The sequence below is a fragment of the Ornithorhynchus anatinus genome, chromosome 9 (genome assembly GCF_004115215.2).
Source record: "Ornithorhynchus anatinus isolate Pmale09 chromosome 9, mOrnAna1.pri.v4, whole genome shotgun sequence".
In the NCBI taxonomy this organism is placed as follows: Eukaryota; Metazoa; Chordata; class Mammalia; order Monotremata; family Ornithorhynchidae; genus Ornithorhynchus; species Ornithorhynchus anatinus.
Window position 1 is genome coordinate 58,875,737 of NC_041736.1, and position 13,339 is coordinate 58,889,075.

Here is a 13,339-nt window from a genome sequence, read left to right on the forward strand (position 1 = left end):
GAGCCCCCTTTTCCTCAGCTCCCCTCCCTTCCACATGCCCTCAATTTACTCCCCTTGCTCTCCCCCTACCCACACCATATATATATATATATATATATGGCTCGGTGGAAAGAGCCCGGGCTTTGGAGTCAGAGGTCATGAGTTCGAATCCCGGCTCTGCCACTTGGCAGCTGTGTGCCTGTGGGCAAGTCACTTCACTTCTCTGGGCCTCAGTTCCCTCATCTGTAAAATGGGGATGAAGACCGTGAGCCCCACGTGGGACGACCCGATTCCCCTTTGTCTACCCCAGCGCTTAGAACAGTGCTCTGCGCATAGTAAGCGCTTGACAAATACCAACATTATTATATGTATATATATATTATAATTCTATCGTCTGTTCATATTAATGCCCGTTTACTTGTTTTAATGTCTGTCTCTGCCTCCCTCCCCCGCCCCCCCAGACTGTCACCCTGTCGTGCGCAGGGATTGTCTCTCTCTATTCCCGAACTGTACTTTCCAAGCGCTTACTCCAGGGCTCCGCACACGGTAAGGGCTCAGTGAATACGACCGAACGAGTGAATGAATGAATGAACCGAGGCACAGAGAAGTGAAGTGACTTGTGCAAGGTCACCCAGCCGACAAGTGGCGGGGTCAGGATTAGAATATATGACCTTCTGACTCCCAGGCCCGGGCTCGCCACTCCGCTTCCCCTTCATCCATTCGGTCGGGCTTATTGGGCGCTCACTGTGTGCAAGGCACCGTACTAAGCGCCTGGGAGGGTAAAAACCGTAGCGAGTTTGAGGTTTAGAGATGGGTTCTCCCCTCCCTCCAGAGGGCCGAGGGCCATGGAGACCATCCCGCGGGCCTGGGCCTGTCCGAAGGTGGCAGGGGGTGCTTCTGGCATTTGCTCCCGGAGCCCGAGGGTGGTTTTGGCAGGAAACTGAGGCGGTGGGGATCCCCCGGGGGATCCCCCCGGCTAGGCCCCCGGGCATTGCACGCGTGGCTCAGGGGAAAGAGCACGGGCTTGGGAGTCAGAGGTCCTGGGTTCGAATCCCAGCTCTGCCACGTGTCGGCTGTGTGACCGTGGGCGAGTCACTTCACTTCTCTGGGCCTCGGTTCCCTCATCTGGAAAATGGGGATTAACTGTGAGCCTCACGTGGGACCACCTGATCACCCTGTAGCTCCCCCAGCGCTTACAACGGTGCTCGGCACGTAGTAAGCGCTTAACGGATACCAACGTTATTATTGCAGGCGCGCCCCTGCCGTGCCCACAGCTGGAGGGGGATGGGGACAGGGAGGCAGGATGGGAGGGGGCCACCAAGGCTTGGGGAAGGGGCTACCAGGGGCTGGGCACGAACGCCCAGGCTGGGCTTGGAACGGGTGGGGACCCTGAATTGTGGGAGAGGGAGAGAAGGATGCCCCTCCCTCCATCGCCCTCCACCCACCTCCCCCAGCTCCTCCCTCCTCTACCCAACCCACACATCACACACACACAAACACACCCAACACTCCCACCCCTGCGCCCTCCCACCGCGGGCTGGTTGTGTGTTCTGTTGCTTGCCCGATTTGGATCTTTATCGGTTATAAATATAATTCCTCCGGCGGGCCACCCGAGGCCGGACCCTGCCCCAGCCGGGAGGACTGGCCATCCCCCGTCCCCGGGGCCGGGAGGTGGGCTATCCCCAGGGAAAGCCCCGATGGAGACGCCCCCTTTCCCGAGCCCCCTCCCTCCTCTTCACTCCACGGTTAGCCCCCCCCCCCTTTTGGGGGGGGGATCTTCGGGGTGGGAGGGGGGCAGAAGGGGAGGGGGCTCCGTGCGTGGGTGCGGGGAGGGCGATGCGCCCGGCCGTGGCAAGGAGCCGGGCATGCTCAGTAGCAAGAGGCAGAGCCGGGGTTGCAAGTTTGGAGGCTTTGCGGCAGGTCCCCGGCCCGGGGTCCCCCCGGCCCAGACCCCCCGGGACCCTCCCCAGTCTCCCCCTCCCCACCTGAGCCGAGGGACCCCCGGGAGCTGGCCAAAAATCTCCCCCGCGCGCTGTGCAAGAGGAGCAGGGCGCAGCGTAAAAGCGAGGCGCGCAGCTCCACCGCGCTGCAGCGGGACCGGCCCCGCCCTCCTCTTGCGGAACGGAGGCCCTGCGGTCACGTGAATCGGCTCTCCCCTTCCTCCTCCTCCTCCTCCTCCTCTCCCCCCCTCCCCACTCCTGGAGAGAGACGCTCAAGGCTGACGGCTTCAGAAAAGGCAGCGGAGGCGGCCGCCTTAGCCACAGACAGAAGGAAATTGTCTCCAACCGGTGCATGCCCCGGGTTCTTTCCCCGGCTAAAGTGGGGGGGGACCCCCAGACACCCAGGCAGGTAAAGAGCTCTTTTGCGGGGGGGGGAGGGGATTGTTGGGGGGGGGTGGGAGGAGGAGGGAGAGGAAGGGAGGTCCTCCCACTCCCCCCCCCTTCCTCCAGGGCAACTGAATCAGATGGTGCCACGGGTCCCCAAGAGGGAATTTTGCGGGGAGGGAGTGGGAAGGGAGAGGGGAATCGTTCTGCGTGGAAGCCTTTCGGTGGGGATGGGGGAAACTTAAAGGTTAGATGCAGTGATTTATGAGCCATAGGGGCGGGAGGAGAGATGGAGGGATTGGGGATGGGGGGGGAGAAAAACTGGGGGGCTCTGCCCTTCCCCGACACCCCCATCTCCCTTGCAGCAGTTGCTCTCTAATCTAAACGGGCTGTGGCACGCATCTGCACCGGGAAGGCGTCTGGGGAATTGGGGTGGGTGGGATGGGATGGGAGAGGCAGGATGATACGCCCGGTTTCGGGGAGGGGGCCGGCACCCAGACGGAGCGGTCACCTTTTTCCGTGTCCGAAACGGTTCGGGTTCTTGCTGATGGCAGGGGTTTTTTTCGGGGGGAGGGGCGAGAGGACACGCCGGAGGAGGGTGTGATAACCCAAAACATTCAAATAAATATCACCGCAGCCGGCGATGGGGGGGAGGGGGGGGGTTGTCTATCGATCCTCCCAGGAGCCGACGAGTGAATCGGATTCTCGAAATGGAAGGAAAAATTAACGAGGCCGTTCCGTCTGCTTTTGAATCCGAGCGCTTTCCTCCCCTCCCCTCTGGCTGCAGCGAGCCTGCTTTGCCGACCCTTTTATTTCATGCTGTAATTTGCCAACTAGCCAGGTCTTTCTCTCCCCCCCCCCCCACCCACCAGAAAGAGAAGCCTGCCTCTCCATCTCCCTTTATTCGCCCCCTCTCTCTTTCTCTGTGTCTTTCTCCCCGCACACACACCTCGTCTCTCCTCTGGGTGTGAAACGTTCCGGGCGGTTTCTGAGTGTATTTTCCCCTCGAAAATCAGCCCAGGACCCGATGGGTCGCGGTCTCCCCGTCCGTTTGGATAAGAACAGTTAAGGCCGGTTTGGGGGGGAGCGGGGTCCAGGGATTTTGCCGATCTCTCGTCATGCAACGACGGACCCCAGATCGAATCCGAGTTTTCCACACCCACACCCTCTCCACCCCCCACAATTAAACGTCGCCTCCGAAACGCGAAAGCGAACGTGATAAACCCACCCTGTCGTATGGGTTTAGTAAGTAGCAGATGACTCCCTAGGCTGAACCGGTGTGACGGAGGGGGTGGAATGGATCGATCCATCGGCCATAATCAAATCCCACCCGGGACCTTGGGGGGGGGGGGGCTATTTTAAGAGGAGAGGCGCCCACATCGACACCGACACACGCCAACACGAGTGGTCGAGAGCCAGTCGCCGATTTCAGCCGGGAGCCGGTGGCGATGGGTTATCCCGGCTGGCTCTCAGCTGACACCTGTGGGGATCGCTCTGGACCGAAGAGAGAGGCTCGGAGGTCCCTCCCTGTAGAAGCGGCAACACAATGCGGTGCAATAAATTACCCCTAGTTTCTGCTTGTGGAAAAAAAAAAAGTGTTAATTAGACGGTGAGCTTCTGTGTCCAGATGATAAATCGGCAGGGGGAGAAGAAGGAAAAAAAAAAAAAAACCCCGTGCTCCCTTGACATGGCGGGATAGCGTGTTTTGGAGGCGGAGCTGCTTCAGGTTGGAGGATATTACCTTGAACGTTAAGCGCTCGGTTTTGTGCTTTCTTAAAAGATGTCAAGCAAGAAGGGGAATCGGGGATGTAAAGCGAGGGAGTTTCCGGGTCCGAATAGGGTCCTGGTTAGGGCTAAGGGGAGGGGGATCGAGGGATGGGGTTTTAAACCTTCGGCTTCCCCGGCCTTAAAAACCGGAGGGCTCCCGCTGTTTCATCTGGGCGGGCTGGGCCCGGAGGCCGGCAGGCGAGACGGGAGAGGATCCGGGCGAGTGTGCGATTTCACCCCCGTGATCGCGGTGGCCGATGTTACGCGTCGGGCCCGTCCCCGGAGGGTTTAACCCTCTCCGTGAATCCAAACGAGGTGTGGAAGATGGACAGCACGTCTGCTCCTGGTGGCGTTTTTTTTTCCACCTGCAACGGAACGCTTCGGCAACTGGAAGGAGATGATTGGCCATCGTGGGGGTTCTCCTTAAGATATCGCTCGCTCTTCTCTCCCCTCCCCCGCGAAAAAAGACCCGCACGCCCACGCCACACCCCTCCCTCCCTCCCCGGGGAAGAGGCCCGGTTGTTGGAGCCGCTTTGGCCGAAAGGGATCGATAGTATCCACGCAGCCGGTAAGTGGCCTCTGGACGGGATGAGAACGGAAAACAGCTGTAGGTCAGAAGAAGAGAGAAAATTGTGGTCGTGATCGCTCAAGTTCGGGGGAATGCTGAAAACGAGTACGGGCATATTACTTCTACGGATTTTTTTGTGAGGCGTCCTTTGCTTGTAATCACTCGGGTTCGAGGGAACGCCCATAAGGGGTACAGACAGCCTCCCAAGATTTTTGTAAGGCATCCTTTTATTGTGATGAGACCGGGGGGGGGAAAAAAAAATCCAACGAGCTTCTAGAAAATTGGTTAGATGGCGAGTCTCTGACCTCGGCCTGCTTCGAGCCGAACTTCTGGCCATTCCGGCGATGCGCCGCGAACGTGGAGCGGTTCGATCTCGGGGTCGGTTGGCAGGGGGCACCGCGGGTGACAGGGATCCGGGGAAACCGAAAGGTGGGAGAGAGGCAGGTTTACGATAATCAATCAGATCATCGAGACTGCCCTCTTGACTGTAAGCTCGCGGTGGGCCGGGACTGGGTCCGTGGTTAAATCGTCCTCTCCCGAGCGCTCAGTCCAGTGCTCTGCGCGCAGTGAGCGCTCGATAAAAAGGATCGGCCGATGAGAGAAACATCGCCCTTTCAGGCTGAGCCCCGATCCCCGGCAGGGCCATCGCCCTGGGCGCTGGCACGTCTTGAGCGGGGGCTGAATTTTTCTCTGGATGATTTGCAGATTCCCGGGAGATATTCCGAGTCCCCGCAACCGATCGGGCGCAGGAGCGGAGCGAGGAGGAAGCCGTCGAGTTTCGCCCGTCGAGGGGGGCGAGGGCTCCCGGGTTTGGGGCCCCCCCCCCCCCCCCGGGGGTCTCCGTGGGCGGAGCGGCGTTGGAGGGCTGAAGACGCGTCGACCAGCCCAGCCTTGCCCCCTCGGAGCCGGCAAAGCCATGGAAGGCGAACCCGGCGCCCTGCCCGGCCTCGGGAAGTCTCGGATCTGACGGGGAGGAAAAAAAACCCCCCCCCCCCCCCCGCCCCCCCCCCCCCCGAGGGAACCGTACGGCAGCTGGAGAACATGTGAGCGGGCCGTCTGGGCCCAGGCGCGCTCGGGGATCTCGGTGCCTCGACGGGCCCCGCCGCAGCCGGGGCGTCGGGATCTGGAGACCTCCGCGGGCGCTGGGGCGGGAGGGGAGCGGTGGCGACCGACTCGAGCCGTCTCATGGATCCCTGAGGTCGCCCCGCCGCGCCCCCCTCTCCTCGAGTGGCCCCCCTCCTCGGGGACGGGGCGCACAGCCGGGCGCGCAGAACTGGAGAGGGGCGCGCAGCCGGAGAGGGGCGCATAGCCGGAGAGGGGCGCGCAGCCGGAGAGGGGCGCGCAGCCGGAGAGGGGCGCACAGCCGGAGAAAGAGCCCAGTCGGAGCAGGAGCCCAGCCGGAGAGGGGCGCCCAGCCGGAGCAGGAGCCCAGTCGGAGCAGGAGCCCAGCCGGAGAGGGGCGCGCAGCCGGAGAAGGAGCCCGGAGAGGGGCGCGCAGCCGGAGCAGGAGCCCGGAGAGGGGCGCATCCCCTGAACCGGCAAGGGCCCCCCCCCCCCGCCTCCCCCTCGGCCTGGCTCCCCCGGCTCGGGGGCCCGGGAAGGCTCCGACCCTGTCTCCCCCGGCCTCCCCCGGGTCGGCCCCGGCCCCGGCCATGGGGACGGCGCCGGTCCCGCGGCGGGGGGGCTGGCTGCTGGCCGGCCTGGCCCTGCTGCTGCTGCTGCTGCTGGGCTGCGGGGCGGAGCCGGGCGGCGGGCTGGAGTTCCCGGGCGCCGAGGGCCAGTGGACGCGCTTCCCCAAGTGGAACGCCTGCTGCGAGAGCGAGATGAGCTTCCAGCTGAAGACGCGCAGCGGCCGGGGCCTGCTGGTCTACCTGGACGACGAGGGCTTCTGCGACTTCTTGGAGCTGGTCCTGACGCGCGGGGGGCGGCTGCAGCTCAGCTTCTCCATCTTCTGCGCCGAACCGGCCACCGTCCTGGCCGACACCCCGGTCAACGACGGGGCCTGGCACACGGTGCGGGTGCGGCGCCAGTTCCGCAACACCACGCTGCTGGTGGACGGCGCCGAGGCCAAGTGGGCCGAGGTGCCGTCGAGGCGGCGGGACATGACGGTGTTCAGCGGGCTCTTCGTGGGCGGGCTGCCCCCCGCCCTGCTGGCCGCCGCCCCCCTCAAGCTGACCCGGCCCTCCGTGCGCGACCGCCCGCCCTTCCGAGGCTCCGTCCGCGACGTGCGCGTCGACCGGGCCCCGGCCGCCCCCCTCGACGGGGGCCTGGTCGGGCTGGACGAGGAGCCCCCCGCCGGGGGGCCCTGCCGGGAGGAGCCCGACGGGGGCGTCTGCCTCAACGGGGGCGTCTGCTCCGTCGTCGACGACCGGGCCGTGTGCGACTGCTCCAGGACCGGCTTCCGAGGCGAGGACTGCAGCCAAGGTAAGGCCCGGCCTCGGGCCCGGGCGGGGTCGTCGTCGTCCTCGTCGTCGTCGTCGTCGTCGTCCTCGCCGCCGCCGCCGCCGCCGGGAGAAGTTCCTTCCCACTCCCCGTCGCCGCTCCCCAACACCGGCCCCTTCCCCTTCCTCCCCGCCCCCCTCCTGCTCCTGCCGTCCCCGTCTCTTGCGACTCCCCCTCCCCTTTCTGCCCTTGCCTCCCCCCCCTCTTTCGACTCCCCCTCCCACTTCTGCCCTTGCCTTCCCGCCCCCCCCCCTTTCAACACCCCCTCCCACCCCCCTGATTTGGGCCCCTTCCTCCCCACTCCCCCTTGTGCTCTTGCCTTCCCCCCCCTTTCAACACCCCCTCCCACCCCCCGATTTTGGCCCTTTCCCGTCTCCTCTCCCCCCTCCCACCCCCTCTCTGCTCTTGCCTTCCCCCCCCCTTTCAACACCCCCTCCCACCCCCCTGATTTTGGCCGCTTCCGGCCTGGTCTTCCCACTCCCCCTTCTGCGGTTGCCTTTCCCCTCCTCTTCCACACCCCCTCCCGTCCCCGATTTTGGCCCCTTCGGGTCTCCCCCACCCTTCTCCACCTCCCCCCCTCCCGATCTTGGTCCCTTCTGGCCGCCCCTCCCGATTTTGGTCCCTTTCGATCCCCTCACCGCCACTCGACTGCTTCCCGATTTTGGTCGCTTCCAATCTCCCCTCTCTCCGTGGTTCCCCCCCCCCCCCCCCGCTGTCGTCATCTCGTCCCGGACAGGTTCCCAGCGTCAACATGCCCTATTTGACATCCGGCGTGTGCCGAGCACTGTCCCGAACACTGGGAAACGACGCCCAGAAACGTGAGACGTGGGCTCAGGTTTCCCCCCGGGGACTCTCCCTCTGGGCGCCTGCCAACCTCTTCCCGGGCTAGACTGACATCACCCTGGAGGTCGGGGATATTGCCCGCTTGCTCTGTTGCACCCTCTGCAGTGCTTAGAACAGTGCTCTGCACACACTAAGGGGTCCCTGGTTGGATTGGGCCTCCCGGGGGTCGACGCTTGGGGTCTGCTCTGGTTGCCCGGTCCTCGAGGAGGTCACGACGAATTCGACTCTCCCTACGGTTGCATCCTCTTACGACGCCCCGCCCCCTTCCCGATCCAAAAGAGTGCCCCGATGCTCCCTCAGGGCCCTGGGGTGCGGTTCAGGGAAGCCAGATTGGAGAGGCCCCTGGAGAGGTTGGGCCTGAGCTTCGACTGAACCGGGGACTCTGGGGATCGATTCTGGGGCCTACTTACCGGAGCCGCTCCCGGGGAAGGAGAGGAGCCGGGAGCCGCCATTTGTAGAGGGAGGTTGGGGCCCGGGGGGCGGTCAGACCTCTCCTTGGTGCAAGAACCACGGGGAGGGGAAAGGGCGGCCTCTTGGCCGGAAGGGGAGTGCTACTTGAGGTCGTGCTCATCTCACGTGATGACGACGGAGACCGGCACGTGCTGAGATTCGAGTTAAACAGGGCCTCGGTCCGTCCCCCGCCCCGTCTCTTTAGGAGAGGCCGGACGGAAGCCGGGTTTAGCTCTCTGAACGTGCCCCATCTCCGCATAGCGCATTTCCCAAGTGGTGCCCGGCAAACACGCGGATGAGATGAGGGAGGCGCGTAGCCGGGTTTGGAAGCGATAGAGAGTAGACACGTCGGGAGCTGTAGTAGAGGAAGAGGAGTTTACCACGGATGCCCTGTTCTTGATAGACTCCCTTGGGGTTAGCGATTTCCCTGCGGTTTCCGTTGTCAGCGGCGGAAGGGGGGGCGGGCGGGGTGTCTTTGGAGGGAACGCGGAAGTGGATTCGAAACTGCTGATCCTCTGATTTTCCTTCCAAGAAATTATTATTTATTTTTTTTTTTTTTACTTCTCAATCGAATCTGTTGCCACTCCGAAGCTGTGGGGGCAGGAGCTGCAGATAATTGGGTTACGCGAACGGCACTATAAAGTGATATCAGGTACACAGAGAAATGATGTTTCCCGTGGAAAAGCTGAGAAATGTGATGAGGGAGAAAGAATACATCGCAGGATCAAGCGAGGGAGAAAAGTTATCGAGGCGGCCCGAGTGATGAGTCAAGTCAGAAAGTATCTTCCCTTGAGGGAGACGGCTGTTTTTGCGGCCGCCGGTCCGGTTTCTGAAACTCGAGGGCCGGAAGGTCGCTCCTTGGCTGGGTTTTCATCCCGGGCAGCCCTCTTTCTCGCCGTCAGGACTCAGGCAGGTGAACCCCGAGTATCCCGTCGGCATCGCTCATCCGCTTTTATCTGCCGTATGCTTTCACTGGTGACTTTTGCTACTCAGAGAGGTTGTTCGGGTCTTTCTCCCACCAAGAGTCAGTGGCGGCTCCGCCAGCTGTTCCTGCCTCTCTACTGTTAGGGTGGGGTTGGCCCGCGGTCACCGGGGAGGTCTGACAAATCGGGTCTCGTCGGTTCTGGTCTGAAGCGCCCGACGAGGTTTCCTTTCATCGGCCCGCTCCGGCTCGTGCCCGCGCTGGCGGAATGGCCACGGAGTTCCCCCCGCTTGAGATCTAGCCCTTGCTGCCTGCCGATATAATAGGGATGCTGCTGCTTGGGAGGAAAGCAACCTCTTTCGTGAGTCGTGGAGGAAAAAAAAATGACAGGTGCGATAGGTTGGCGCTAGTAAAAATAGCAACCGCGCAGTCTGTCGATTAGCAAATGGAAGGGAATACCAAACACGCAATTTATTTTGGGAGAAACGGTGCTGAACAACAACTCTTCCCCCCCCCCCCCCCCACTTATATAAAAGAGATGTAACGCAAGGAAGTGAAGAGTGCGTGGCACAAAAATTCCTCCCTCAAATGAGGAAATGCCTGTGAAACAAACAGCTTGCGTGTATGGGTGGACTTTGGAATGAATTGCTTTTCCTGGCCAGATTGGGTGCCGGGAAGAGAAGGCGGCTCAAATTCGGATTCACTTGCGCGTATTGCGTGGAGAAAACACAAAAGCGTGTCCAGTGGAAAGCCGCTCACTCGCGGTGGGGCAGGACTTTTGGCTGAAGAGGAAGTTGCCAAAGAACTGAACAAAATGCGCCGAGCCTGGCCGTGGGATGATTTGGTAGAGTTGGGATGCTGAGTCACCCGCTGCCTCTGCGAACCGCTAGCGGAATCAAGCCTAGAGCTCAGACTTCCTGCCTCCCCGGGCTCGACCTCCTCTCCCTAGACTGTATCGACAGCCTGGATATCCCAGACAGATTTCTGGGGGAGGGGCCTGGGCGAATTCCAGCCGACGCGACGATTCCAGATCCTGGCCCCGACTAGCCTGGAAGGCCCCCATTTGAAACTCCACCGGAGCTGTGGTGGTTCTTGTTAAGCCCGACTCTCCCAGGTCTGGTTCTTGCAATTAATTTGCAAGCGCACGCCGATCGTATGTCTTTTTTTTCCTCTTTCCCCTCCTCCCTTGTCACCACCCCCCCCCCCCCCCCGCCGCTTTTCTTTTTCCTGATCTCCTAATGGGTGGTCTCTGGCTCTGTGGTCTCCCATGGCTTTGGCCTTTATGGGACTGAGTGTTTTTCAGGTCCTCCCTAAAATCAGCAGACTTTTCCGTCCCTTGGGCTCTGCCAGTACCTCGGCGCCCTGGGGATTCCCTACTTGCCTCCTTAGCTCTTCTGTCCATCCCACTCTTCCTCTTGCCTCTTTTTCCTGGCTCCCCCAAGTCCAGCCCCCTGCTGCCACACAGCAGATCTCCTCGGTCCAGCCGTTGCTTGCTGTCTTCCCGGCTCCCAGTGGCCCTCTGGATGTTCGCCCAGGCCTGGCCACCGGCTGGCCTCTTTTGACTGCACGTACGTGCTCGGGGACGGTGGGACAGAGCCTTCCTACAGATAGTGTTCGTGTTGGGAGTCTCCCCTTCTCTGCGAGGGACCCGGACGGTAGCTCTTACCGTGGGACAAGTGCGTGGCGTGTTCGTTGCGAATTTCAGCCTCACTCTGGATTCCCCGCTATTTTACATCTATCTAGGTGCTGAATTTGGGTTTTAATATCGTGGATGAGGTTTTCTCACACTGACTGCTCGCTATTTTCCGACTGTGCGCCGTGGGTTTGGGGCTGTCCAGGACTTTGGAAGACTGTAATTTCCGCTCTCAAGGATCTTAAGTACTAACAGGGAGCCCGTGTTGGTGTGGGTGTGTGTGTTCGTGCGTGAGAGAGAGACAGAGAAAGATTGGCGAGGTGGGTTTTTTTTTTTTTACCTATCGTACGGCCCCAGAAAGAGAACCCTCACCCTACCTGCTGGAATCGAGGAAGAATCTCTGGGGAAGGCGGGGACTCGGAGATAAGTTTTGAACTCTCTCTCGTCTTTGTTGAGTTCAAAGTGGAGGGGCAGAGGGCTTCAGTGGAGAGAAGGGAAAAATGTTCAAAAATTGTCCGAGACCTTTGTCTGAGAGCCACTGTGACAGCCGGCGATAGAACATTTGTTAGAACATTTGCAAAGGAAAGGATTTTTTTTTTTCTTTTCTCGTTCGGGGGACTACAAACCGTCAATGACTTGGATCCAAACGCAGTGTTCTGCCGCTTTCAAAGCCTGGCAGGAAATGGGATCTTGGATCCCAGGCAAGCCGACCTATTCATCAGAAAGTGTGTCCGGCCTATCGAATCCGTGTTCCCTGATCAAAGTGGGTTAGCTTCACGGACGTCCAAGGAGGCCGTTGAATTTGGGTTTGTTTTTGTTTTCCCCCCTTTTTGAAAAGCACCGTCTGTCCATTCGGAGAGGCCCTAGGGCAGAATTTAAATCGTGGTCCTCCTCACCAATGCAGAGAGGTTACTTTGACCCAAATTGGGAAAAGGTAAATATAAAACCTCACTCTTTTTGCCCCCGCCCTGCCCCAGATCTTCAGCTACGACCCTTGGGCCCTCGCCACCACAAGGCCGGCTACCTCCACTGGGGCATCCGTGGAATCCTGCTGAATCTTCTCTCCGCAGCCTCCCCTTCCCTCCCTTCGTTTCGAGGCCGTTTCTCTGCCTCCTTAAGCTTTTTGCCACGGTGGCACCCCCGAGCCCCACGATCGGCTGGAGATACAATTTCCCCGAATCAGCTTGGCCCTCGCCATCTGGGCCTGGAGGTGCCGCCCCCAGGAGAGTCATTAGAGGCTGGAGAAGGGGAAGACCAGGAGCTACAGTGCACTTGGCTCACAGGGCCTAATCGGTTTCTGTCGGATTTCACCCCGACGATCTGTCCTCGGTACTGAATCAGCTCTGGGGCTCCGGTCACCTCGGAGAAAAGAGTGGATGTGGACGATTCGAAGGGTCGAGGAATCCAAAAAAAGAAAAAAAAAAAGAGCCATAATGAAGCAGGGGGCTTGGGACACTTCCGTTCACACGAGAGATCTCGGAATCCATCAGACCCACGGGCCACGGGTGGGTTCTTTCTGCCAAGTGGCAGATCCGGCAGTCGAACCCATGACCTCCGACTCCCAGGCCCGGGCTCTTTCCACTGAGCCACGCCGCTTCTCTACTTTATGTCCATATCTGTCATTTATTTATATTAATGTCTGTCTCCCCGAATCGAGGACTGTAAACTGCCTGAGAAGCAGCGTGGTTTAGTGGAGAGATTGCTGTTGTTCCTGTCTGTCCGTCTCCCCCGAAGAGACCGTGAGCCCGTCAGAGGGCAGGGACTGTCTCTGTCTGTTACCGAGCTGTACGGTCCAAGCGCTTAGTACAGCGCTCTGCACATAGTAAGCGCTCAATAAATACTATTGAATGAATGAATGAATTCTCTAGTAATAATAACCATGGTATTTGTTCTGTTTACTATGTGCCAGGCACCGTATTAAACCCTGGGGTGGATACAAGCAACTCAGGTTGGACACAGTCCCTGCCCCAAGGGGGGCCGACAGTCCCAATCCCCATTTTACAGATGAGGTAACTGAGACACAGAGACGTGAAGTGACTTGCCCGAGGTCACGCGAGAGACTTCCCTCCTCCTGGCACATTGTCCTTTCTCTCTCATATTTTTCTTATGGCATTAAAGCCATTACAAGGTGCCAGACAGTGGACTAAGCGCTGGGGTAGATACAGGTTAATCAGGTTGGACACGGTCCCTGTCCCACGTGGGGCTCCCAGTCTTAATCCCCGGCGGACAGAAGAGGAAACTGAGCTCCAGAGAAGTAAAGCGACTTGCCCAAGGTCACACAGCGGACAGGTGACAGAGCCCACCTTCCCCTAAAATCATTCCAGAACTCTGCTTTGCCTGATTGGATGCAATTAGATTAAGAACTCTTTATTCAGAACCCGGCTCTTACCATTCTCACCGTACTATTATTG

The 13,339-nt window shown here is 60.2% G+C and overlaps 2 protein-coding genes across 25 annotated transcripts in view; both read left to right on the top strand.

Moving 5' to 3' along the window:
• The first annotated feature begins 824 nt into the window (after positions 1-824).
• On the top strand, positions 825-5,612 carry LOC114814193 (translation initiation factor IF-2-like). The gene is made up of 3 exons (XM_029071668.2): positions 825-860; positions 1,856-2,328; positions 5,344-5,612. Exons 1-3 carry the CDS (start codon positions 825-827, stop codon positions 5,603-5,605), a joined length of 771 nt encoding a protein of 256 aa, XP_028927501.1. The 3' UTR covers positions 5,606-5,612.
• A 546-nt stretch (positions 5,613-6,158) lies between these two features.
• Positions 6,159-13,339, top strand: part of NRXN1 (neurexin 1) — a 637,736-nt gene continuing 630,555 nt past the window's right edge. For 23 of the 24 annotated variants that reach the window (XM_039913064.1, XM_039913065.1, XM_039913071.1 and 20 more), the window contains exon 1: positions 6,276-7,062. In XM_039913064.1, coding sequence (XP_039768998.1) covers positions 6,291-7,062 — 772 coding nt within the window. In that variant the 5' untranslated portion in view covers positions 6,276-6,290. Of the gene's footprint in view, positions 7,063-13,339 lie in introns of all 24 variants that reach the window. The other variant, XM_039913074.1, reaches the window with a different exon arrangement.

Bases quoted from the DNA above. Each gene is read 5' to 3' on its own strand.
- LOC114814193 (XM_029071668.2), top strand. From the start codon at position 825: ATGGAGACCATCCCGCGGGCCTGGGCCTGTCCGAAG. The intron at 861-1,855 runs GTGGCAGGGGGT...CATGCTCAGTAG, and splicing joins GGGCCTGGGCCTGTCCGAAG to CAAGAGGCAGAGCCGGGGTT. The intron at 2,329-5,343 runs GTAAAGAGCTCT...GATGATTTGCAG, and splicing joins ACCCCCAGACACCCAGGCAG to ATTCCCGGGAGATATTCCGA.